Source organism: Podarcis tiliguerta (genome assembly GCF_965153285.1).
Source record: "Podarcis tiliguerta genome assembly, chromosome: 4".
NCBI lineage: Eukaryota > Metazoa > Chordata > Lepidosauria > Squamata > Lacertidae > Podarcis > Podarcis tiliguerta.
In genome coordinates, this window is record NC_139537.1 from 52,681 (window position 1) to 75,476 (window position 22,796).

Below are 22,796 nucleotides of genomic sequence, written 5' to 3' on the forward strand. Positions count from 1 at the left end.
TCGGTGCGAAAATGTGCTTGGCCGCTGCTGGTGCCGCCTCTTCGAGGTATTGCGGCTTTCTGGACAGTGCATCTGCCATGATGTTGTTGTCGCCTGGGATGTACTCTATCCTGAAGTCGAAATCCGCAAAGAACTCCGCCCATCTGATGTGCCGCTGGTTCAGGAACCTTGCCGTACGCCAGTACTCCAGGTTCTTATGATCCGTGCGAACCTGCACTGTGTGTTTGGCTCCGATGAGGAAGTGCCGCCACGCCTTGAATGCTGCATGAATGGCCAGCAACTCCCTGTCCCAGATGGTGTAATTCTGCTCTGACTTGCTGAGCTTCCTAGAGTAGATGGCACACGGTCTCCAGTCCCCATGCGGGTCCTGCTGCAACAGTACTGCGCCCACGGCTCTGTCTGAGGCGTCCGTTTCTACTCTCATCGGTCTGCTGGGATTCACATGCAGTAGCTGCTCTTCGGACGAGAAGAGACGCTTAAGGTTCTGGAAGGACTGCTCCGCTTGGTCCGTCCAGATGAACTTCTTCTTCTTGGAGCTGAGCGTGTCGGTAATGGCCGCTGTCTGCATCGCGAACCCCTTGATGAACTTGCGGTAAAAGTTGGCGAAACCCACAAACCGCTGGACCTCCTTCCGATTGCGCGGGCTCTTCCAGTCCAACACTGCGCGAACCTTGGCGCTGTCCATGGCGAGCCCCTTGTCCGACAACTTGTAGCCCAGGAAATCCACCTCCTTCCTGTCGAACTGGCACTTCTCCAGCTTGGCGTACAGCCGATGCTCCTGCAGTCTCTGCAGAACCTCCTTGACGTCTCCCTCGTGGGTCTCCTCTGATTCTGAGAATATCAGGATGTCGTCCAAGAAGCAGACACATTTCTTGTAGAGGAGACCCGCCAGGACGTGATGCATGAAGGCTTGAAAACAGTGAGAGCCATTTTGTAATCCAAAGGGCATAACTCTGTATTCATAGGTGCCCAGGGGCGTGAACATGGCAGTCTTCCACTCGTCTCCCTCCCGTATGCGAATCAGGTTGTACGCCCCTCGCAGATCCAACTTTGTGAAAACGCGTCCTTTCCTCACCGTTGCGAGCAGGTCATCTATTTTGGGCATGGGAAAGGCCGTGGGCTTGGTCTTGGAATTTAAGAGCCTGAAATCAACTACAAGCCTCTTTTGGGGCGTGTCCTTTTTCTTCACAAAGAATACAGGACTGCCCCCCACTGCCTTCGACTCCCGGATGAAACCGCGCTTCAAGTTGAGGTCTATGAACTCCTTGAGCTCCTGCAGCTCGTCTTCAAACATTGAATACAGTTTCCCGGTCGGCAGCGTCGCCCCTGGCAGGAGGTCAATCTTGCAGTCATAGGGCCTGTGGGGAGGCAGCTTGTCTGCTTCTTTCTCGCAGAAAACCTCCAAAAACGCTGCGTACTTGCGTGGCACTGCTTGCAGCGTGCCTAATTGTAGCTGCGGGTCTTCCCCTCCCTCTTCCGGGCTAGGTAGGATGCAATGTTCCGCGCAATAGGAGGAGCCGAAGGTCAGTTGGCGCTGGTACCACGCCAATGCTGGGCTGTGCCTGTGCAGCCAACTCATGCCCAATACTACAGGCGTGTCCGACAGTTGGGTGACATTGAAGCTGATGACTTCTCGGTGATTTCCAATCCGCATCACCATTGGCTGCGTCTGTTGCACCACCTGCCCCCCCAACAATTCTCTGCCATCCACCGTGACAACCTTCAGGGGCAGCGTGGCTGGTAGTAGTGGTATATTGTGCTGCTGAATGAAATCCAGTCCTATAAAGTCGGCGTTGCTGCCGGAGTCAATGGTGATCGGCACTTCCAGAGTGCGTCCATTGGGCAGTTGGAGAAACGCTGTAAGCTGCACCACTGGTTTGGGTGGGAGGGGGTCTGTGGGCTGCAAAATTGCTGGGGATTGCTTCATTGACTTGTCTGGCTGGACCCCAGTGCCTCTTCCTCCAGCCAGACTCCGTCGTTTCCCTGTTGCTGTGTTCCCTGTGGAGTTGCGTCTGTGACTGTTGCCGAGGCTGCAGTGTGCTTGTGGAGCCTCTGGGGACACTCTTTCGCCATGTGCTGAGCACTCTCGCAGATGTAGCACTTCCTGTTCCCTCTAGGAGGCTTCGTTTTGACTGCTCCCGGTGTTAGGGCTCTGGTAGCTGACTGAGCCCTGGCACCTCCGATCTCCATCGGTTCTTCTCCCCCTCCCTGCGAGGGTGTGGATTGCGCACGCGTTGCGTCTTTGGGAGAGAAGGGAGGTGCTCTGGCTGGCGCCCTTCCCCAACGTCCTTCTTCTCTGTTCCAAGGACGTTCCTCCAAGCGCACCCCAATCTCCAGCGCCCTCTGGACCACTTGCTGAGTGTTCTTTGGCCTCTCTCCCCTTGCAATCTCAGCTTTTACATCTGCATTCAAGCCTTCCCAAAAGAGGTCTCTCACTGGAGCAGAATCTTTCTCCCACCCCAGTGCATGAACTAAGCCAAAAAAGCGTGCATGGTACTGCCTCACACTGGCTCTGCCTTGTTTAAGCCCGTGTATGTCTCTTCTGGCAATGTCGATGTCTATCTTTGATAAAAAACACGAATCCATTGCTTTAATGAAAGCCTTCGCATCTTGGAGCGCCGGATCATTATCTCTCCATAAATTCCTCAGCCACGTTTTGGCCTCCCCATGCAAATGGGACAAGATAAACCCCACTTTCTCTCTCTCATCTCTAAAGTCTTTTCCTAGCAGATCCAGCGCAAACAGCAGGTCGGCTCTGAAGTTGGGGTACTGCTGTAAACTCCCGTCGAAATGAGATACCAGACTGCCTCCCCTCCTCCCTAGTCCAATGCCCTCTGACTTGGGTCCCATTTGCCCCAGTGTAGTGAGGTCTTCCAACCTGGTTCGGAGATCTCTGCAGGCGGCATCCATTTCCTCTTCCCTTTTCTTGGAGGCCCGTACCTCCGCGTTGAGTTGAGTTACTGCATTTCGCAGTTCTGTCAGTTGCTGTTCTGGAGTCATCTTGCCTGATTTGTGTGAGCTCTCGAAGCACCCCTCCTTTGCCCTCGCCGCGTCGACTCACGTGGCGAGGTTCTTGGTGCCAAAACTTGGAGACGGAGCTTACTGTCAGAGCTGGCTCCTGGTCCCAGCTCACAAAGGACCAACGCTAGCCGGTAGTAAAGTATCAAAGTCTTTATTGAAGAATAGTTTCCATTTCCAAGCCTCAGCGCCCCAGCTCTACGTCTGGAGTCATAGAATCATAGAATCATAGAGTTGGAAGAGACCACAAGGGCCATCGAGTCCAACCCCCTGCCAAGCAGGAAACACCATCAGAGCACTCCTGACATATGGTTGTCAAGCCTCTGCTTAAAGACCTCCAAAGAAGGAGACTCCACCACACTCCTTGGCAGCAAATTCCACTGTCAAACAGCTCTTACTGTCAGGAAGTTCTTCCTAATGTTTAGGTGGAATCTTCTTTCTTGTAGTTTGCATCCATTGCTCCGTGTCCGCTTCTCTGGAGCAGCAGAAAACAACCTTTCTCCCTCCTCTATGTGACATCCTTTTATATATTTGAACATGGCTATCATATCACCCCTTAACCTCCTCTTCTCCAGGCTATACATGCCCAGCTCCCTTAGCCGTTCCTCATAAGGCATCGTTTCCAGGCCTTTGACCATTTTGGTTGCCCTCCTCTGGACACGTTCCAGTTTGTCAGTGTCCTTCTTGAACTGTGGTGCCCAGAACTGGACACAGTACTCCAGGTGAGGTCTGACCAGAGCAGAATACAGTGGCACTATAACTTCCCTTGATCTAGATGCTATACTCCTATTGATGCAGCCCAGAATTGCGTTGGCTTTTTTAGCTGCCGCGTCACACTGTTGGCTCATGTCAAGTTTGTGGTCAACCAAGACTCCTAGATCCTTTTCACATGTACTGCTCTCAAGCCAGGTGTCACCCATCTTGTATTTGTGCCTCTCATTTTTTTTGCCCAAGTGCAATACTTTACATTTCTCCCTGTTAAAATTCATCTTGTTTGTTTTGGCCCAGTTCTCTAATCTGTCAAGGTCGTTTTGAAGTGTTATCCTGTCCTCTGGGGTGTTAGCCACCCCTCCCAGTTTGGTGTCATCTGCAAATTTGATCAGGATGCCCTTGAGTCCATCATCCAAGTCGTTGATAAAGATGTTGAATAAGACCGGGCCCAAGACAGAACCCTGTGGCACCCCACTAGTCACTCTTCTCCAGGATGAAGAGGAACCATTGATGAGCACCCTTTGGGTCCGGTCAGTCAGCCAGTTACAAATCCACTGAGTGGTAGCATAGTCAAGACCGCATTTTGCCAGCTTCTTTACAAGAATATCATGGGGCACCTTGTCAAATGCCTTGCTGAAATCAAGGTAGACTACATCCACTGCGTTCCCTTCATCTACCAGGCTTGTAATTCTGTCAAAAAACGAGATCAGGTTAGTCTGACATGACTTATTTTTCAGAAATCCATGCTGACTATTGGTGATCACAGCATTCCTTTCTAGGTGCTCACAGATTGTTTGCTTGATGATCTGCTCCAGAATCTTCCCTGGTATTGATGTCAGACTGACTGGGCGGTAATTATTTGGGTCCTCTCTTTTCCCCTTTTTGAAAATAGGGACAACATTTGCCCTCCTCCAGTCTGCTGGGACTTCGCCTGTTCTCCAGGAATTCTCAAAGATGATTGCCAGTGGTTCTGAGATCACATCTGCCAGTTCTTTTAATACTCTTGGATGCAGTTCATCTGGCCCTGGAGACTTGAATACATCTAAACTAGCCAAGTATTCTTGTACTATCTCCTTAGTTATTCTGGGCTGTGTTTTCTCTACTGAATCATTTGCTCCAAATTCTTCAGGTCGGGCATTGTTTTCTTTATCGGAGAAGACTGAGGCAAAGAAGGCATTGAGGAGTTCAGCCCTTTCTGTGTCCCCTGTTTGCATTTCACCATCTTCTCCTCTGAGTGACCCCACTGTTTCTTTGTTCTTCCTTTTGCTACGAACATACCCATAAAAGCCTTTTTTGTTGCTTTTAACCTCTCTAGCAAGCCTGAGTTCATTCTGTGCTTTAGCTTTTCTGACTTTGTGTCTACACGTGCTGGCTATTTGTTTGAATTCCTCTTTGGTGGTTTCCCCCCTTTTCCATTTTTTGTACACATCCTTTTTTAATCTTAAGTCTAGACCGGCGAAGCTCCGTCTGAGTCTCCGCCCCCTGTACACCAGTTTAAGACTCTAATCTTACTCCACCTCTCCCTTCTCTCCTTTCTCCTCTGGGTCCTGCTGCCCCCCGGGGTCTCCTCCCTCCTGGACTCCTCTGACGCAGACGTTGACCCTCCTGACTCCTCCCGCTCTCTTCGGCGGGCTTTAGGACTTGGCTCCCTACCCGGGCTGCCAACTGTGCCGCCTTCCTGTACATTTGAACTTGGCGCGCGCGCGCGTTTAACCTTCCTCTTAACCGTTTCCTCACTCCCTGACGGAGGCGTGGTCAATCCTGCCTCATGTTCTCCCGCTGGTAGCGCGCCGCCTGATCCCGATGCCTGGGACTCCTCCCCCCTACTTCCCTCTGGTGTGGACGCTGGTCCAGATTTCCAGCTGCTGCTCTCTGAGTCCCCTCTGGCCCCTTCTCCCTGAAGAGCCCCCCTGGGTACTCCCCTTGCCCTGACCATGGGAGCCCCTTTTTGTGAATCCTCTGATTCACTGGACAGACTCAGAGACCTCGGATCGCTGTCATCGCTGACATTTCCTTCGGACTCCTCCCCTTCGCTCTCCATTTCCTCCCTCTCCTGTGCCTCTGCTCCTGAACCCCTGACACATACCTTCACTCAAAGCAATCCTGTCTCCTTAGGTAGGCTTGCTATACACCTTAGGCCTCCCCATCTCCCTCCCAGTAAGCAACAGTGACCCACAAAATGTCGGAATCTCCACTCGGGCGAGCTGATAAAGCTCATCTTCCAGCCAAGTCCTCCGGAATCGCCTCCGATGAATAATTACAACCTTGAGCCTTTGTGAGGCTCCAAGGCACGTTCTCCCATTCAGCAGAGAATCCAGGCAGCAGAAGTGATGAGATTTATGGCTACATCACTATGCTTTATTTCTTACTACGCAGGCAAAGAAAAATACATCCTCTACCTCTGAGAGCAGAGAGCAACCGAACAACTATGGAACAAAGGAAACAGGAAACCAGTAACGTCATATCCGTCTCCCATTCCCGTGAGACTTCCAACAGCCTGCACTGTCTCTGGAATGTAAACAGAGCCTTGTGACTAAGCAGCTGCTCAGTGGCAAAACAGAAACTAACACAAAATAGTGAAAATAATGTTGGGAAATGTGTGAATACCAGTATATTAGGAGAAATGCACATAAAATTGTATTAATTTTTGTGTGGACTATTTATTTATTTATTTATTTATTTATTTATTTAAACGGACTGGTGTGGAACAGGGCAAACTCAATTTAGGACTGGGAAAATGGGAAACAGAGAGAAATTGAAATTCATTGTTTTATCCATCTTTAGTTGTGTTTGATACTAACTAGACCTGTGACCAGAGGTCCCCCACCATTGATTTTAGGCTTTTGGGGTGATAACAAAAACTTCAAATAGCTCCTGAAAATGAATAAGAAGTTAGTGAATATGATACAGAAGTGGCGAAATGTGATGCTTCAAAATGGTCAAAAATTCAGCCATATTCCTAAGGTGTGGGTTTCTGAATGCTCTTCAAGGGCAGCCCCAGACAGAACACATTGCAGTAATCCAGCTTTGAGGTAATTAAGCTATGTGTAACCAGGGCTATGGCAGTGATCTGCCTTTTTCAGAAAAAAAAAGTGCACATAGTACATGTATGTGTAGTTTGACCTTGTGAAAGAGCAATGGCAATTTTGTACATTCACAAGAGCTTGTTAGCCACTTTGGCATGGAACTCCTTTATTTTCAGTTTTTATTTAAGTGAATTTCCACCCAGGGATGGCTGTGAGCAGGATTCCTGCACTGCAGGGGGTTGGACTAGATGACCCCTTCCAACTTCATGATTCTATGGTTCTACATTTGATTTGTAAGTTGATATAACTTCTAAGGACTTTGGCTTATTTTTTAAGAAAATAAAAATATTTTACCATAACATAACCTTACACTGTGCATTTCTCACTACATTTGGCTTGAGCAAAAACTCAAGGAGGAGTTTATTTGTGTGGCAATGCCTCTGCATTCTTAGTAATGGTATATAATTATGATGTGGATGCCTGGAACTTTTGGACATATGGTAACAATGAAAAAGTAGTAAGAATAGATAATGTACTTTATTGGGCCAGCATATTAAAAACAATCATTGCAAATTGTCCTTCATTGTTGACAGGTTTAAAGAGACACATAAAGTGCAAATATTTGCTGCATAAAAGCACATTTTAAAAAATAAAATAAAATAAAATAAAATAAAATACACTGACATTCTACTCACTCATTACCACAAAGTCTATATACTTAGCAATGTGGGCATTGGATAACATTATGTCCCTGGTCCAGAGAAAGTTAGTCATGCCTAAGTCCTGCTGAAACCTATAAAAAATGTTAATGGCAACCCTATGGAATCTTGTTTATATAAAGCATGTTTAGGAGTAGTACTCCAAGCCTTAAACCTTTTAAGTTCACTTTACCATATCCTGAAATTCGTACACTTATTGTGGCTCTTATCATATTCGTTATTATTCCCGTTACCCTTCCATACTCTGATCTTTTAAGAGGTGGGTGAGAATGCAGCCCACTCAAATTTCTTATGAATCGTTAGATATCAGGGGCATTAATTAGGTATGTACTAGATCCAGGATGTGAGAGTAAGCAATGCGAGTAGGTGAAGGTAACACTGAAACTTGCTTTAGGTGTCTGCAAATACTGCAGTTGTTTTTGTTTAGTCGTTTAGTTGTGTCTGACTCTTCGTGACCCCATGGACCAGAGCACGCCAGGCCCTCCTGTCTTTGTCCATGGAGTTTTCTTGGCAGGGATACTGGAGTGGCTTGCTGGTTCCTGCTCCAAAATACTGCAGTACCTTTATGCTTTTCATCACTCCTGCTATTTTTCTCCGGCGGGAGTCTGGGCTGCACTCTCTCACCCTCTGTGTTCCCTCAAGCACGGAAACAGCGCTCAGAAGAACACAGGCAGCCCAACTTGGGCGTGTGCCTCCCGTACAGAATGGGAGATGGACCTCTGCCCGCCCCGGACAAGGCGGCCATCGCCACCTGTCCCCAAACCCCGCAGGCAGGCTGGCTTGGGGGGGGAGGGGCATATGAGCTGTGCCTGCCATACATCTTCTTTTTCCAGGACACGTCCTCTTTTTCATGGGTATGTAAAATGAGAGTCGTCATAGCGATCCATAGCTAAAAGTAGCAGTCGGCAAATGTGTCCTCTTTCTTGCTCTTCAAAATATGGCAACCCTACCTGTGGTAACGTAACCGCCCACCTGCCCTCTGCCACTCGGCCACACTGCCCTGTCTCTGCTCTTCGGCCAGACAGGACCCCTGAGTAGCCCAGGCAAGCGGGGGTTACTATTTTACAAGACAGGACAAAATATACTGGTAGCTGCCACCACCCCCTTAACCCGGGGAACTCCAAGCCACAGCCCAAGGGGGAAGGCTGCGCTTCAATTAGTACCGGTTTCCCCCAACCCTGCAGTTTGTATCTGCAGGCAGAAATATACACGGTAGTGCAAACCAAGCGTAAGGCTAGGATTAGCTGATTCCCAGAAAGGCACACAACTAAAACAGTTTCTTTTCTTAAAAATTTATTTTAAAGAAGAAGAACATAAGAACACATGCAAACTTGCAGGCACATCACTTGAGGGTTACAGAAGTAAAATAAGAACATTGTAAAATATAACTAACTCTCTACTTACATCACGCTACTTGCAGGTTAGGATAGAAAAAGTCTTTAAGTCCGTGGATGAAAAGGATAGTGATTCTCCATCACAATAGGCTGTAATTGTCGGCTATTAGGTGTAGCTTCTAGCCGGGCTCAATGCGGATTGCAAGGCGCACTTGACCATTCATTTCCCTGGTCTTTTATCCCCAATACACACGTGGGAACGGAACCCCAAGACCAATCATAACTTTAGATTATTTTCAAATTCTCCAATGACTGACTTGCTGATTAATCAATCTAACTCCTGGCAGCTGGGGCAATTAAGAACCAAGAGCCAGATCAAGGGGTATCCTCCCTTCCTGGATGGTATGCAGATGTAGGCACTTAGGATAGATAACATCAGTGAGAAAATGTGAATAACATAGGACCCAGGTGCTAGATCCTTCAGTAAATCAGCTTCCTTTCCCACCATAAACGGCTCATCCTGGACGCCTGTTAGTCTGGAGTTAAAGCAACAGGACTTCTTTCCCAGGGTCCTTGTGGCTTGTTGGTTTCCCACAAGGTTTCACTCCCTTACTTAACCAAGGAATGGCTTTCAGAAATATACTAACTTTACTACACTACCTGTACCCCAACTTGTGAGGGAAAAGTCTAAAGCGAGGAGGCAAGGGGAAAGGGACGGTTCCAGAAGGAGGAGAAGAGGTGCCTGATGTGAACTGAGGTCCAAGACGCGGACATCAGGACACCCATGAGTTGCAAACAGGCCCCGCAGCACCAGGATGACAGCTTGGGTAGTGGTGGAGGGCATTGGGGCCACCTCCAGCCATTTGGAATAGGTGTCCACCACTACCATAAAGGTTTGGCCGTGAACCCTCGACCAGGGTGCCTTGGGCATCTCCCAGGTGTTGCCTTTAGCTGGACAGAAACATTTCTCACTCATCACTCCTTTGCGGAAAAATTGGCTTTTGGTCCACTGGACCAAGACATCTGGGGGCTGTGAGCAAATCCATCTCTCTGAGCCTCAGTTTTCCTAAGGTCACAGACTGTGCTACATAAATATTTGCCTCATGGGAGCGTTTACCACAAAGACACTGGGTAAAATTGCAAAACATTTATTGGAGTGTGTCATACAAAAGGTTTCTACTCAAAAAAGGTATATCACAAATCATTGAAAAAGACAGAATTCACCATGTATACCAATAATAAGGGGGGGATTGAAATGCAAAAGTTTAGACCAGTTTCCTCCCAAAGGTGGGTAATGCCAACACCGTCTGCCACATTCGCTTTGAGCCTTTCCTGCTGCCCTGCAGAGCAGCTGCAACCCCTGCCCTTGGCATATAGGCTGTGAAGACAGAACCAAGAAAGCCTACCTCTCTTGCGCCTCCCCAGGCCACAGAAACAGACTGTTCACTCAGGAGGGACAAAGCAGGCCATTCGTCCTCTTCCCTGGGAACTCCTGGACCTGCAGGTAACACAGCACAGCAGCCCAGAGGCATTCCAAGGGGGGAAGTAAACTGTAAAAAGATGGTGGCAGTTCTGGCTGAATCAGGTTCTCTCTTTAAAAAGTGCACTAAGGAACCAACACCATTAAAAAAGAAAGAAAAATGAAAGGAGGAATAATTTGCAATATATAAAAATAGTTTCAGTCCTGGCCTTCAAAGGGGTAAAGCAGACCTCAGCAAGGCCCCTGAGTAGGAGCAGAAGGTGGGCTCCTTGCTGAAGCTCAGCAAGTCTGGGTCTCCTCAGGGCCTGTGGGTGACTGGGAGCCAAGGACCCTTCCAGGCCAGAGCACAAGAATAGCCCTGCAGGATCAGACCAGTCACCTCCTTGCAAACTTGGGGCAAACAAATTCGGATGAAAACTCAATTATTATTTTTTAAATAATTTTTATTAATTTTCCATTTAAACATATATAATCACATCATTATTATCCACTTTACTTCTTTGGCTCTTTAGAGCCTGTCAGCTTCCTTCCCTCTTGGCTTTCAAAACTAACCTTATATCACAGCATTTTATATATTTTCCAATTCTAATATAACTCATTACAGTCATACCTCGGGTTGAAGTAGCTTCGGGTTGAGCATTTTTGGGTTGTGCTTCGCGGCAACCCAGAAGTAATGGAGTGCGTTACTTCCAGTTTTCGCTGCTTGCGCAGACGCTCAAAATGACATCACGCGCTTGTGCGGAAGCGACGAATCGTGACCCGCGCACGTGCAGGTTGTGTTCACTGCAGGATGCGAATGGGGCTCCAGAACGGATCCCGTTTGCATCCAGAGGTACCACTGTACTAAATACATCAAAAATTAAATATATATAGAAAGGTAAAAAAAAAATCTTTTTACAAGTCTTCAGATAACCCTACTAGTGTTGTTAATTGCTTACAGTGATCTTTCAAATATTGTATAAATTTACTCCAGTATTTTTGGATGTACTTGATCGTGTTGGTTTCAGATTTATCCCGTCAGCTTCGCCAGTTCCACAAAGTCCATCATTTTCATCCACCATTCTTCTTTCACTGGTACTTCTTGTTATTTCAATTTTTGGGCTAAAAGGATTCTTGCCTCTGTTGTTCCATATATGAACAGTCTTTTATCTTTTCTCGTATCTCTTCACCTACTATACTCAGTAAAAAGACTTCTGTTTTTTTAACAAAAGTGTTTTTAAACATTTTCTTTAACTCGTTATATATCATTTCCCAAAAAGCCTTCACCTCTTTACAAGTCCACCACATACCTTCCTTTTCTTTGCATTTCCAACACTTGTTAGATCATGTCTTATACATTTTACCAAGTTTTGATGGTGTTAAATACCATCTATACATCATTTTCATCACATTTTTTTTAAGTGCACTATATGCAGTAAAGTTCATACCTTTATTCCACAGCCTTTCCCAAGATTCTAACTGAATATTATATCCAAAATCAAATGAAAGCTCAATTTGCAGGTCACTGACCTGTTCTACCTCCATGGTCCGTTTTGGAAAGGATTTCCCATTTTTTTTTGTTTTGTTCTTCCTGGTTCCTCTGTCACTCCTGCTCTGCTGATCCACCTGCTATTCCCCCCCCCCGCCCACTTTCTCTGGGTTCCAAAGATCTCTCCTTTTCCTCCCCACATAATCCATTTTCTTGGCTTTTTCAGGCCTCTCAACAGGGGCGGGCACAGTTGCTCCCTCCTTGACCTCTGCCTGTTCAGACAGGAACGAGAAGCTTTACCCCAGATGGGGAGGAAGGGGAAGGTTGAAAACACTGCCCATCTCCCTGAGCAGCCCAACAGGCTGAGGACTGGATTGGATTGGAATGGATTGATTGTATTTCTATACCACTTTCCATTCAAAGAAATCCCAAAGTGGCTTACAAACAATAGAACATAACATCACAAATGCAGCATAAGTCATATGAAATAATTAACAAGTCATCAATAAAATAAGCTGGATCCTCTGCAGCACCATGGCCTTGCCTACCCCAATCCACCTTATTTTAGTATCTACGCCAATTGACGGGCTCAAAGGAGGGCCTGTACGAGTGGTTTGATGCAGGAATGACCAGTTCTAGTGCTTTATTCCAGAAAGGTGTAAATTTGTGACATACCTGCACAGCCCCACTGCCGTTACAGACACGAGTAAACCACCAGAGCAGTGAGAGGTCGTCATGACTTTTCTACAATGTGCTAATATATTAAGTAATACTTTTGCACAAAGTAGCGTATGTCACTTTGGCGAGAACCTCCCTTAACTCCACCTGGCCAATGAGGGCATAGGTAGCAAATACTCAAGTCTTACAGATAGGTTCCTTTTCTGGGCCAAGAGCCCAGCACCCCAGCCCACACATAAGCATAGCGTCAAAGCAAGCCAATTTGCATATACCAGAGCAAATACATAAACATAGGTGAATTCATTACTTAAACAACTACCAATTAGTTTGGGGTTATCTTGACTACCACTATGGCATTTGCAGGCCTTCCAGAACAGTCTCACCTTTGGTTCAACACTGGTTCCCATCCAATTCTACAATTCTGTGATTCTATGATTCTCCTCACTGTGAGTTCTTTGATGGGAAGTGAGATGGGAGTTCCGACTGAAGCTCTTTCCACATTCTGAGCACTGATATGGTTTCTCTCCTGTGTGAACTCTTTGATGGGCCGTAAGATTGGCCCTCTTACTGAAGCTCTTGCCACATTCTGAGCAGTGATATGGTTTCTCCCCTGTATGAATTCTTTGATGAGCCATGAGATTGGCCCTCTGGTTGAAGCTCTTTCCACATTCCAAGCACAGATAGGGTTTCTCCCCTGTATGAATTATTTGATGGGAATTGAGACTTTCCTTCTGGGTGAAGCTTCTTCCACATTCAAAGCACTGATATGGTTTCTCCCCTGTATGAATTCTTTGATGGGAAGTGAGATTTTCCTTTCGTCTAAAAATCTTTCCACACTCTTCACACCGAAATGGTTTCTCCCCACAATGAATACTTTGATGTTGACGAAAGGTTTTGCTTGTATTAAAGCTCTTTCCACATTCCAAGCACTGATACGGTTTATCCCCTGTATGAATGATTTGATGGGAAATGAAACTTTCCTTCCAGGTGAAGCTCTTTCCACATTCCCCACACTGATATGGTTCCTCCCCACTGTGAATTCTCCGATGGGAAGTGAGGTGAGTGTTCTGACTGAAGCTCTTTCCACATTCCAAGCACGTGTAGGGTTTCTCCCCACGGTGAATATTTTGATGTCTATGGAAGCTTGTGCTTGTATTAAAGCTCTTCCCACATTCCAGACAATGATATGGTTTCTCCCCAGTATGAATTCTTTGATGGGAAGTGAGATTTTCCTTCTGACTGAAGCTCTTTCCACATTCCGAGCACTGATAAGGTTTCTCCCCAGTATGAATTCTTTGATGGGAAGTGAGATGGGAGTTTCGAATAAAGTTCTTTCCACATTCCAAGCACTGGAAAGGTTTCTTCCCAATAGGATTTCCATGACTGGAAATGGAATGGGAGCTCTGACTGAAATTCTCTCCACCCTCTGAATATTTTGATTGTCTCTCCACTGTGTGTATTTTGCTGTGGTCTCCCTTGTTCTTAATTTCCAAATCATCACCACCTGCAACAAACAGCGAAATAGATTAAAGCCTTGGGAAGAAATGGAGCCTCAAAGTATTGAACAATGCTAATTAATGCTATTTAATGCTATTTATGAGAACATGAGAATTGAAAAACCTAGCTCTTTCCTGGGATGGGTTTTATTTGGCCCATTAATGGAATCTGCTCCATCTCCAAAGGCTGCTGTCTCTTTGTTCAACCAAAAATAGACAGAAGCTACTCTGTAGTCTACATTTATCAGTTCAGACCAGGCTGATCATGGTTTAAAAAGGAATAACCGGAGGAAGAATATTCACAGACCAAACAGCAGACAGCCCTTCATTCAAGGCTGTGGAAGGTTTAGAATTCCAGGTGCTGTAGGTGGTGCAGTTGAGCTCCTTAAAGATACTGGAGGTTCCTCACTTAGGGATATGTATTGAATTTCAAAACACATGTGATCCAACAGGGAGCCTTACCGAGAGAGTCCATGATCCCACAAACAGCTACTTCTTCAAAGCACAAAGGACCCTAAAAGACAAAGAAAAATGTCATTCTCTTAGCATAAACATTATCTCCAACACATTGTTCTGTTGTTTGCTATGTTGTTTTAATAGGATTCTTTTGCTGCACGTTTTAATTGTGCATACTTTTTTTACCATCTTTGTGAAAATGGCTGAAACTCCACATGGTGTTATTCTACTCATTCTGTCTGAGCAAGCCATGTGATGTTCTGGGGACTGAGGTACCCTTCCGATGCCCTTAGCCAATGTCAAGGGGCACATGGGGGCACAGGGAGGTAGAGGATATTGGGAGAAGCCCCCTTGGTGCAAGTGATGGAGCTGGTTATGTGAATCCTGACCACTGATTATTTTTTAATGGTTTGTCAACTGCTTAGAAGAGAGATTCATTCAGGCCCGGGGGAACCCTGGCTGCCCCACCGCTCAGCCTATGTCACCTCATTGCTCCTTCACCCTACCTGGTCTGGTTCCACAACCACTTCTTCCCATCTACCACCATGAAAAGATGAATGGGGAGGGGACTAGGGGCTGTGCAACAACCTTTGATAAAACATTTAATTCTTGTTTTAAAAGAGCTGCTGGGGTTGTCCATTCATTTCCAGACCCAATTCAAAGTGCTGACGTGAGCTGCTCACTTAAGCCCTCAAATATCTGAAGAGACATCTCCACACTCTTGGTGCTCAGGTGGCAAAGGGGGCTCTCTTGGCAGTTTCACCACCCTCTGCGTTTTAGGTGAAGTGGTGGCCCAAACAGCGCATCCTTCTGGCAGTGCCTTGGCACTCGTAGCCAAGTAAGATTGTCCTCCATAAACACAGCTTCTACTGTGAGTCCATAAGTGACTGTGGAGGCCAATTCTGGATCCACACGTCCTTCCACAGTGGGGACATAGGTTTCTGGGCCCTCAAAGTGAACCATTCATAGTGGGATCAGGTGTTAAACAGGACTGTGTTATCACCCGAACTCTATTCAGTACTTTCATTGCCATGATCCTAGCACCTGGCACCTTCCCCTCTTCACTATGGCCTCTGACACTGCAGACTTGTGCTTTCAGGACCCACCCTATTGCTCTGACTGTCATTTGTTTTCACTCTTGTTAATACGAAGGTTTAAAATGGTTGTAACCTGCCCTGGGCAATAAATGTAGTAGTAGTGATAGCAATACTCACAATAACAACCAGAACAATAATAATATAAAGCCTCAAGTGTGGGGGATAAAGCCTCAAGATACATGGACAGTAGACAGCTTTGTGGGCAGCATGGAAGATATTTGAATGAGATGGGAAACTGACATAGAAACCTCAATAAGTGAAAAAACATGGGAATCTATATGGCGTAATCCATCTCTAAAAACAATTTCAGCTCACCTCCAGGAAATTTCCCTTAAAATTATCTTTTGGTGACTTTGCACTCCCCCCCCCCCTTGCAAAGATCAATCCATCCAGCTCACCATTATGCTGGAAAAGTTGTGGAGAATGAGGTTCCTGCTTCCATGGTTGGTGGGAGTGTACTGTGGCCCATGCCTTTGGGCAAAAAGTTTTTCACCTGACCTCCAAAATTACCAAAATATCCCTCCTAATTTGGCACTTGCTTTATTATCACTGGATTTGACCCCAAACTCCAACCTTAAATCTAAAAAATTAATTTCTTTCCTGTTCACAGCAGCTAAACTAATAATTTCCCAACGACGGAAGGAAACCTCTAATATACCAATAGAGGCTTGGGTTAATAATAGTGCTGCTCTATCAGAACGCTCCACATACAATTGGCGACTAATCAAGGGCATCTCCCCCCCCCCCAAAAAGACACATATAGAGCCTCAAGAAGACAGGGAGGAGCCTGTTGGAATTTGCAGTTTTTCTCCCTTTTCAGGTTTTGATTTTTAAAGCCATCTGGGTTGGTGACCATCACTGCTTCCTGCAGGAGGGAGTTGCATAGTTTAACTCAGCACCACTTGAAGAAGCCCTTTCTTTTTTCTGCCCTCCATCTTCCAACAGTCTTTCCATATTTGTTGCAGAGGTCAAGTTTTCGTCTCTATTTCTTGCATGGAACAGTCTCCCTAGGGAGGTTGTGGACTCTCCTTCCTTGGAGCTTTTAAGCAGAGGCTGGATGGTCATTTGCCATGGATGCTTTAGTTGAGGTTCCAGCATTGCAAGGGGACTAGATGACCCACGGAATTATGTATTAGCAGTACATGTGAAAAGGATCTAGGGGTCTTGGTCGACCACAAGCTGAACAGTTGAACATGAGTCCACAGTGTGAGGCAGCAGCAAAAAAAGCTAATGCTATTCTAGTCTGCTTCCACAAAAGTCTTGTGTCCAGATCCAGGGAAGTCATAGTCCCACTCTATCTACAGTGGTATCTCGGGTTACAGACTCTTCAAGTTACAGACTTCGCTAACCCAGAAATAGTACCTTGAGTTAAGAACTTTGCTTCAGGATGAGAACAGAAATCACGTGGCAGCAGTGCAGGAGGCCCCATTAGCTAAAGTGGTGCTTCAGGTTAAGAACAGTTTCAGGCTAAGAACGGACCTCCGGAACGAATTAAATACTTAACCCGAGGTACCACTGTATTTGCATGCTGTCTTTCCCCTGACCCAAAGACCCTCACTAAAGCGGAAAGCAGCGTATTGATCCAAAGGCAGACTTAGAGCTGCAAAGCTCCTGTCACCTCGCTCGCTCCCTGCCTTTGCAGAGGAGAAGCGGGCGGCAAGCTCTGCTCCTGGCCTTGCTTTGAGGAGGTTGGACCCCTGGAGTCCCTTCCGGACTTATGCACAGCGCCCAGCCCCCGGCATGAGCTGAGCTGGCCCCAGGCATCCTCCCTAGCGACTCTGCCCACCCCGAAACCCCAGAGCACTCTATGGGGGGAGACAGCTAAGACTCACCGGATCCCAGATGGCGGCGCCGAGGCAGCATTTGCAGAGCACAGAGACAAAAGCCACGCCCCTTGCAGGAAGAGCCCGGGAGGGAGGGGCTTCTGCTGGGGAGGACCAGCCCCCTTTCTTTCCTGTCATCTCTAGGAACCCAGCTCAGTACATTTTAACCCGTGGCAAGCCGAGCGCCCTGAGCTCACCCATCTCTTCCTCTCTCTTTCTCGAGACACACACAGAGCGAGAGCGAGAGCGAGAGAGAGAGAGAGAGAGAGAGAGAGAGAGAACGCAACAGCAACAGCAGCACACCAGGAGGAGCCACGCGCACTGCACACACTCCAGGGATGTCTGACTGGGGGAAGCCTCTTGGTTGCCTTCTGAGCTGTTCGCTCCTTTGGCCGGAAGCAGGAGGAACAGCTTGCAGTTAAAAACGCTCTGCAAGAAGCAGGAAACCTCGTCCCAGAATCTTAGAATGAGAGAGTTGAAAGGGACGCTGAGTGTCATCTAATCCTACCACCTGAAAGTGTGTGGTGACCCAAAGGGCCACGAGAAATCTTCTTCTTCTTTGGCGATCACTCGTAGCCGAGTAAGAGTGTCTTCCATAAAGCTAGAGCATAAGTTGCAAATGGCTACACGTAACACAGGTTCCCAACATGAATACTAACCCAATGTAACTGATCACGGTGAGAATCAAAGCTTAGTCAGCAATGCTCATTGTGCATGTGTATTAAACATGAAATGAGGTAATTGTGTATATGATTGGTGGAAATTGAAATGCTTTGTTTGAAACTTGGGCGGGGTTGCAGTTTTGCGAAAAGATTCGACTGTAACCCATTGCTTTGCAATAAACAACGATGGACTCCTAACTCCTCTTGTCTCTGAGTTTTATTGGTGTAACTCAAAAGATAAGCCATTTTTGGCTTACAACAAAAGGAAGGAATCTCAGCTAAAGCATCCATGGCAGATGGCCATCCAACCTCTGCTTAAAAACCTCCAAGGAAGGAGAGTCCGCCATCTCCCGAGGGAGTCCGCTGCTCTTCCCGTCAGAATGTTCTTCCTGCTGTTTAAGCAGAAACTGGTTTCTGGTCCTCTGGATCCATTATTCTGGGTCCTCCCCTCTAGAGCAGGAGAAAACAAGTTTGCTCCGTCTTCCGCGGGTCAGCCCTCCAGATGTTGAAAGATGGCTCTCATGTCTTCCGTTCTGCCAGATCTCAGCTGAGGGAGGAATAAGGAGGCGCGCTGATACTGCCTTTCCTGGGATTGAAGATGGGAGGTGCGACATTCATCCCAGTAAACATTCATATTGATTTTTAATTATATTTTACTTCCTTCCACTTCAGGTATCTGAAGAAGTGTGCATGCACACGAAAGCTTATACCAAGAACAAACTTAGTTGGTCTCTAAGCTCAGTATTTATACGGTAATAGATCTGTGGGGTGGGATGCGAGTGGCGCTGTGGGTTAAACCACAGAGCCTAGGACTTGCGGATCAGAAGGTCGGCGGTGGGGTCAGCTCCCGTTGCTCAGTCCCAGCTCCTGCCAACCTAGCAGTTTGAAAGCACGTCAAAGTGCTAGTAGATAAATAGGTACTGCTCCAGCAGGAAGGTAAAAGGCGATTCTGTGCGCTGCTCTGGTTCGCCAGAAGCGGCTTAGTCATGCTGGCCACATGACCATTGGCTCCCTTGGCCAATAAAGCGAGACGAGCGCTGCAACCCCAGAGTCGGTCACGACTGGACCTAATGGTCAGGGGTCCCTTTACCTTTTAGATATGGGGTGCTAAATGTTTAGGTTTAGTAAATATTAGGATTTAATTAGAACTTGTATGTGATAACCGGGATATAAGACAGTCTTGATGTGTATTTGAAGGGGTTAAGGTTGGGGTTAGGGTTAATTAGTGTTTATGTGGAAAGACTGTGTGTCAGACCTTGAGAATGTAATCTAAGATCCATGTGTATTGGAATGTGTGGACCTACTTCTGAGCGTCAACAATTAGTATGTGAATAGTTACTTAATCTCCTGATGTCCTAAGTGTGTAACAGGCTTTAATCCTAGCCAATCAACAACCCCTGGGACCATTAGTACTTCAAAGCATCGAAAGAACTGACCATTAGAATGCAAACTAATAAAGGAGGCTTAGTTTTCAGAACCGGCAGATGGTACCAGGAATTCAAAATGAGTTTATTGAGTCGATAGTATTGGAAAAATTAAAGTAGCAAAATAGTTTTCTATCCTCTTTGACTGCACCCCAGGAAGTGCTCAAATGAAGCAGATGAGTCAAGTTGTAAGGTTTGTAGACCTCTCAGATGGGCTTTGTCAAATTGAGGAAAGTTCTTTGATTTTATTAACACAAATGAAAAAACAGGAAAAGGACTTTCAAATTATATTTTATTAAAATTGCAGGTTGATGGTCTGAAAATCAATTACTGCCATGACGAAACATATGATAATGGCAGCAACATGGCTGGAAAATACAGCAGTGTGCAGGCAAGATTGTCTGAGGTTAATGATTTGGCAAGATACGTACGCTGTGCTGCCCACAGTTTTAATTACAGCACAGCAAGTGTTTCACTGATGATCGTAACCTTTTTTGGAACTGTACAACTCTTCAATTTTTTCAGTGGTTCAGCAGAAAGATGGCAAGTTTTAATGGACAAACTTTCAGTTACTTTAAATGTCACAGTGATATGAGGTGGTTATCCAAACAAATTGCCTTTAAAAATAAATAAATTCTGTTTCTTCAATACTGAATGACATATCTTATAAATTGGAACAGCTTTTGGAGCACAAGCTTTCACCAGACACATAAACTTATTTGATCAGACAAATAGTTTTCTCTGCCTTCTTGAAATATGGGAAAGAATATTGAGATGCATCTACAAGGTAAACCGGTCTCTTCAAAGCAATAGTTTTTTTCTTTATGTAGCAAACGAAACGCTAAAAGGTTTTGTGGGATCATTGCAGAAAACGTGAAACAAGGGAATAGAACCAGGTACAAAGTTTGCCCAGGAAAAATCCACAGAAATGGGAGTAGAGGGCAACTTCCTTGACACTGAGGCTGAAGAATGTTAAAAGGCTTCATGAAAGTGACTTAGCGAAGGCCTTTATCTTTCTACTGAACAGAGGTGTAAAAGAGAATACATTGTCTCTTCATGCTTCAGAGCCAGCTGAATCATCCATCTGTGCTGTCAACATAATAATAATAGCTTAACCGCCACACAGCCCCATATGCTTGGGGGGCACTCCTGGATCCAACATGGTCCCTGGAGACGCAGGTGGCCTTGGGTGACTAGCTGTGCCCATTTCCAGCTCCAGCTAGTTCTCCTGCCACAGTCCTGACACGGCCATGGTACTCTATGCTCTGGATCACTAATAATGAACCCCTGCCTTGGATTCCTTGGATGGTGACCTCTCGTGGTTCTCAGCAGAGCTTCCTGTTCAGTCTCCAAAGATCCTCTGAATCTCTGAGGGGCTGCATGTCTGAACAGGCACAAGCATGTCAGCCAGGAGTCTGGATCACACCCCTGTCTGCTTGATGGGCAGGTGATGGTGGGAAAAGCTTTACTTCTAACTGAAAGACCACAGAGTTCACAGGCCAGAGTGCAGCCTTCTGTTCTCACAGGGCCATCTGGTGCCTCTCCTGTCTTGCCCCATAGCAGGCCAAGAGCCACAGTCTCATCCCATAGCTCTCTCCTCCTACATGAATTGGCCTAATCCTCTTTTAAAGCCATCTAGGTTGATGGCCATCACTGTTTCCTGCAGGAGATTCTTGGTATAACTCTGCACAGCATGAAGAAGCACTTTCTTTTCTCTGCCCTCCATCTTCCAACAGCCTTTCTTTCCTTATTGCATAGGTCATGTTTTCATTTATATTTTTTGTGTATATTCTATGTCCATCTGTTTCCATCTGGCTACAACCTTTGTTAACAAATGTGACTTTATCATCCATCTAAATGGGATTTATCTGCATGCCCTTTTCCCCTTGACCGAAATACCCGCTCCCCAAAGGGGCAAGCAGCGTCTTGATCCAAAGGAAGGCTAAAGTTGCAGACCTCCTGCAAACTCGCCCTCTCCCTGCTTTTGCAGAGAGGAAGTGGGCAGGAACCTGTTTCGTGAGGTGAATGCACCCCAATGCATCCTCCAGTCTCACCAGATCCCAGGAGGTGCCATCAGTGGATCATTTGCAGAGCAGGGAGACAAAAGTCACCCCCTCTTTGCTGGAAGGGACTGGGGAGGATTTTTTTTGCTCTGGAGGACCTTACCCCTTCACCTTTATTTCCTGTTCTCTCTAGGAATACAACTCAGTTCATCTTAACCCTTGGCAAGCCGAGTGCACCGAGATCATATTTCTCTTGCCGTTTTTTTCCCCTCTGGAAAGCAGGAGCCCAGAAGGAACCACGTGCAATGCACACACTCAGAGAGACCCTCTTGGCTAGCTGCCTGAGCAAGGCTCTGCAAGGGACAGGAAACCTCATCCTAGTATGGTAGAGTTGGAAGTGACCCCAAGGGTCATCTAGCCCAACCCCCTGCAATGCCAGAACCTCAACTAGAGCATCCCTGACAGATGGCCACCCAAACTCTGCTTAAAAATCGCTAAGGAAAGAGAGTCCACTACCTTCCCAGGGAGCCCATTCCACTGTTGAACAGCTTTGTCAGAAAGTTCTTCCTGGTGTTTACTAAGAATCTCATTTCTTGTAATTTGAAGCACACTCTCATCTCCTCATCAACACAAAGAAGCCCTTTTCTTTTCTGATATTTCATATTTGTCAGAGTGGAAAATCTCTGTTACAACAATATGTCATAGAGAACTGTAGAAGAACAGGCAATGCTCTTGAAGAGAGGCATGGATACACTTTCTGGTTGGTTGGTTGTGTGTAGATAGAAATATACTATACTATACTATACTATACTATACTATACTATACTATACTATTCTATTCTATTCTATTCTATACTGAAATGTTTAAATGTTTCTTAGTTGTCCTTGCATCTTCCTGCCACAGCTTGCTATTCTCTCCTGGCACATCCTTTGAGAATCACTGGACTAGCAGCTTGAAAGGGATGCCCCATCTGTATGCATAGCCAGCTTCCTTTCATGCAAGAGTAAACGGTCTAAAATCTCTGCACTTTCTCAAGGTTTAAGGACAAATACCATGGTAAATTTCAATCACACTTGATTCATACTTCAGTTCCTTTGCATTTCGCAACACACAGTAAGCTAGACCCTTAATTCTGTATTTTTCAAATGTTATTATAAGGTTCTTGGGGCTTTCTTCTCTCCCTCTTGGTCCTTGAAGGTGGTGAATGTTTTACAGTGAGCAGGAGTGAGCAAGGCCTGTTCTGGATATATCCTTTTTGAGGGGAGGCAACCAATTCTGCACACAGTATTCCAAGTTCAGCCACACTATAGATTAGTATGCATTGCAAAACAGACAGCTTTACTTTCAGTCCCTTTCCTAAGGATCCCAAAGCATGGATAAGAGCGACAGAATCCCAATGC

At 46.2% G+C, this 22,796-nt stretch overlaps 1 protein-coding gene across 3 annotated transcripts in view; it reads right to left on the reverse strand.

Annotated features, from left to right (window-relative positions):
- The window catches only part of LOC310675663 (uncharacterized protein), a 25,306-nt gene extending 7,845 nt beyond the window's left edge, over positions 1–17,461 (reverse strand). Inside the window, exons 1-3 of one of the 3 annotated variants that reach the window (XM_083436650.1) lie at positions 17,316–17,461; positions 14,393–14,444; positions 12,818–13,938 (exon numbers count right to left, since the gene is read on the reverse strand). In XM_083436650.1, the coding sequence (XP_083292776.1) occupies positions 12,848–13,938; positions 14,393–14,444; positions 17,316–17,444 (1,272 nt within the window). In that variant the 5' untranslated portion in view covers positions 17,445–17,461 and the 3' untranslated portion in view covers positions 12,818–12,847. Of the gene's footprint in view, positions 1–9,940; positions 13,939–14,237; positions 14,343–14,392; positions 14,445–17,315 lie in introns of those variants that run through there. The other 2 variants (XM_083436649.1, XM_083436651.1) reach the window with 2 other exon arrangements.
- Positions 17,462–22,796: the final 5,335 nt, after the last annotated feature.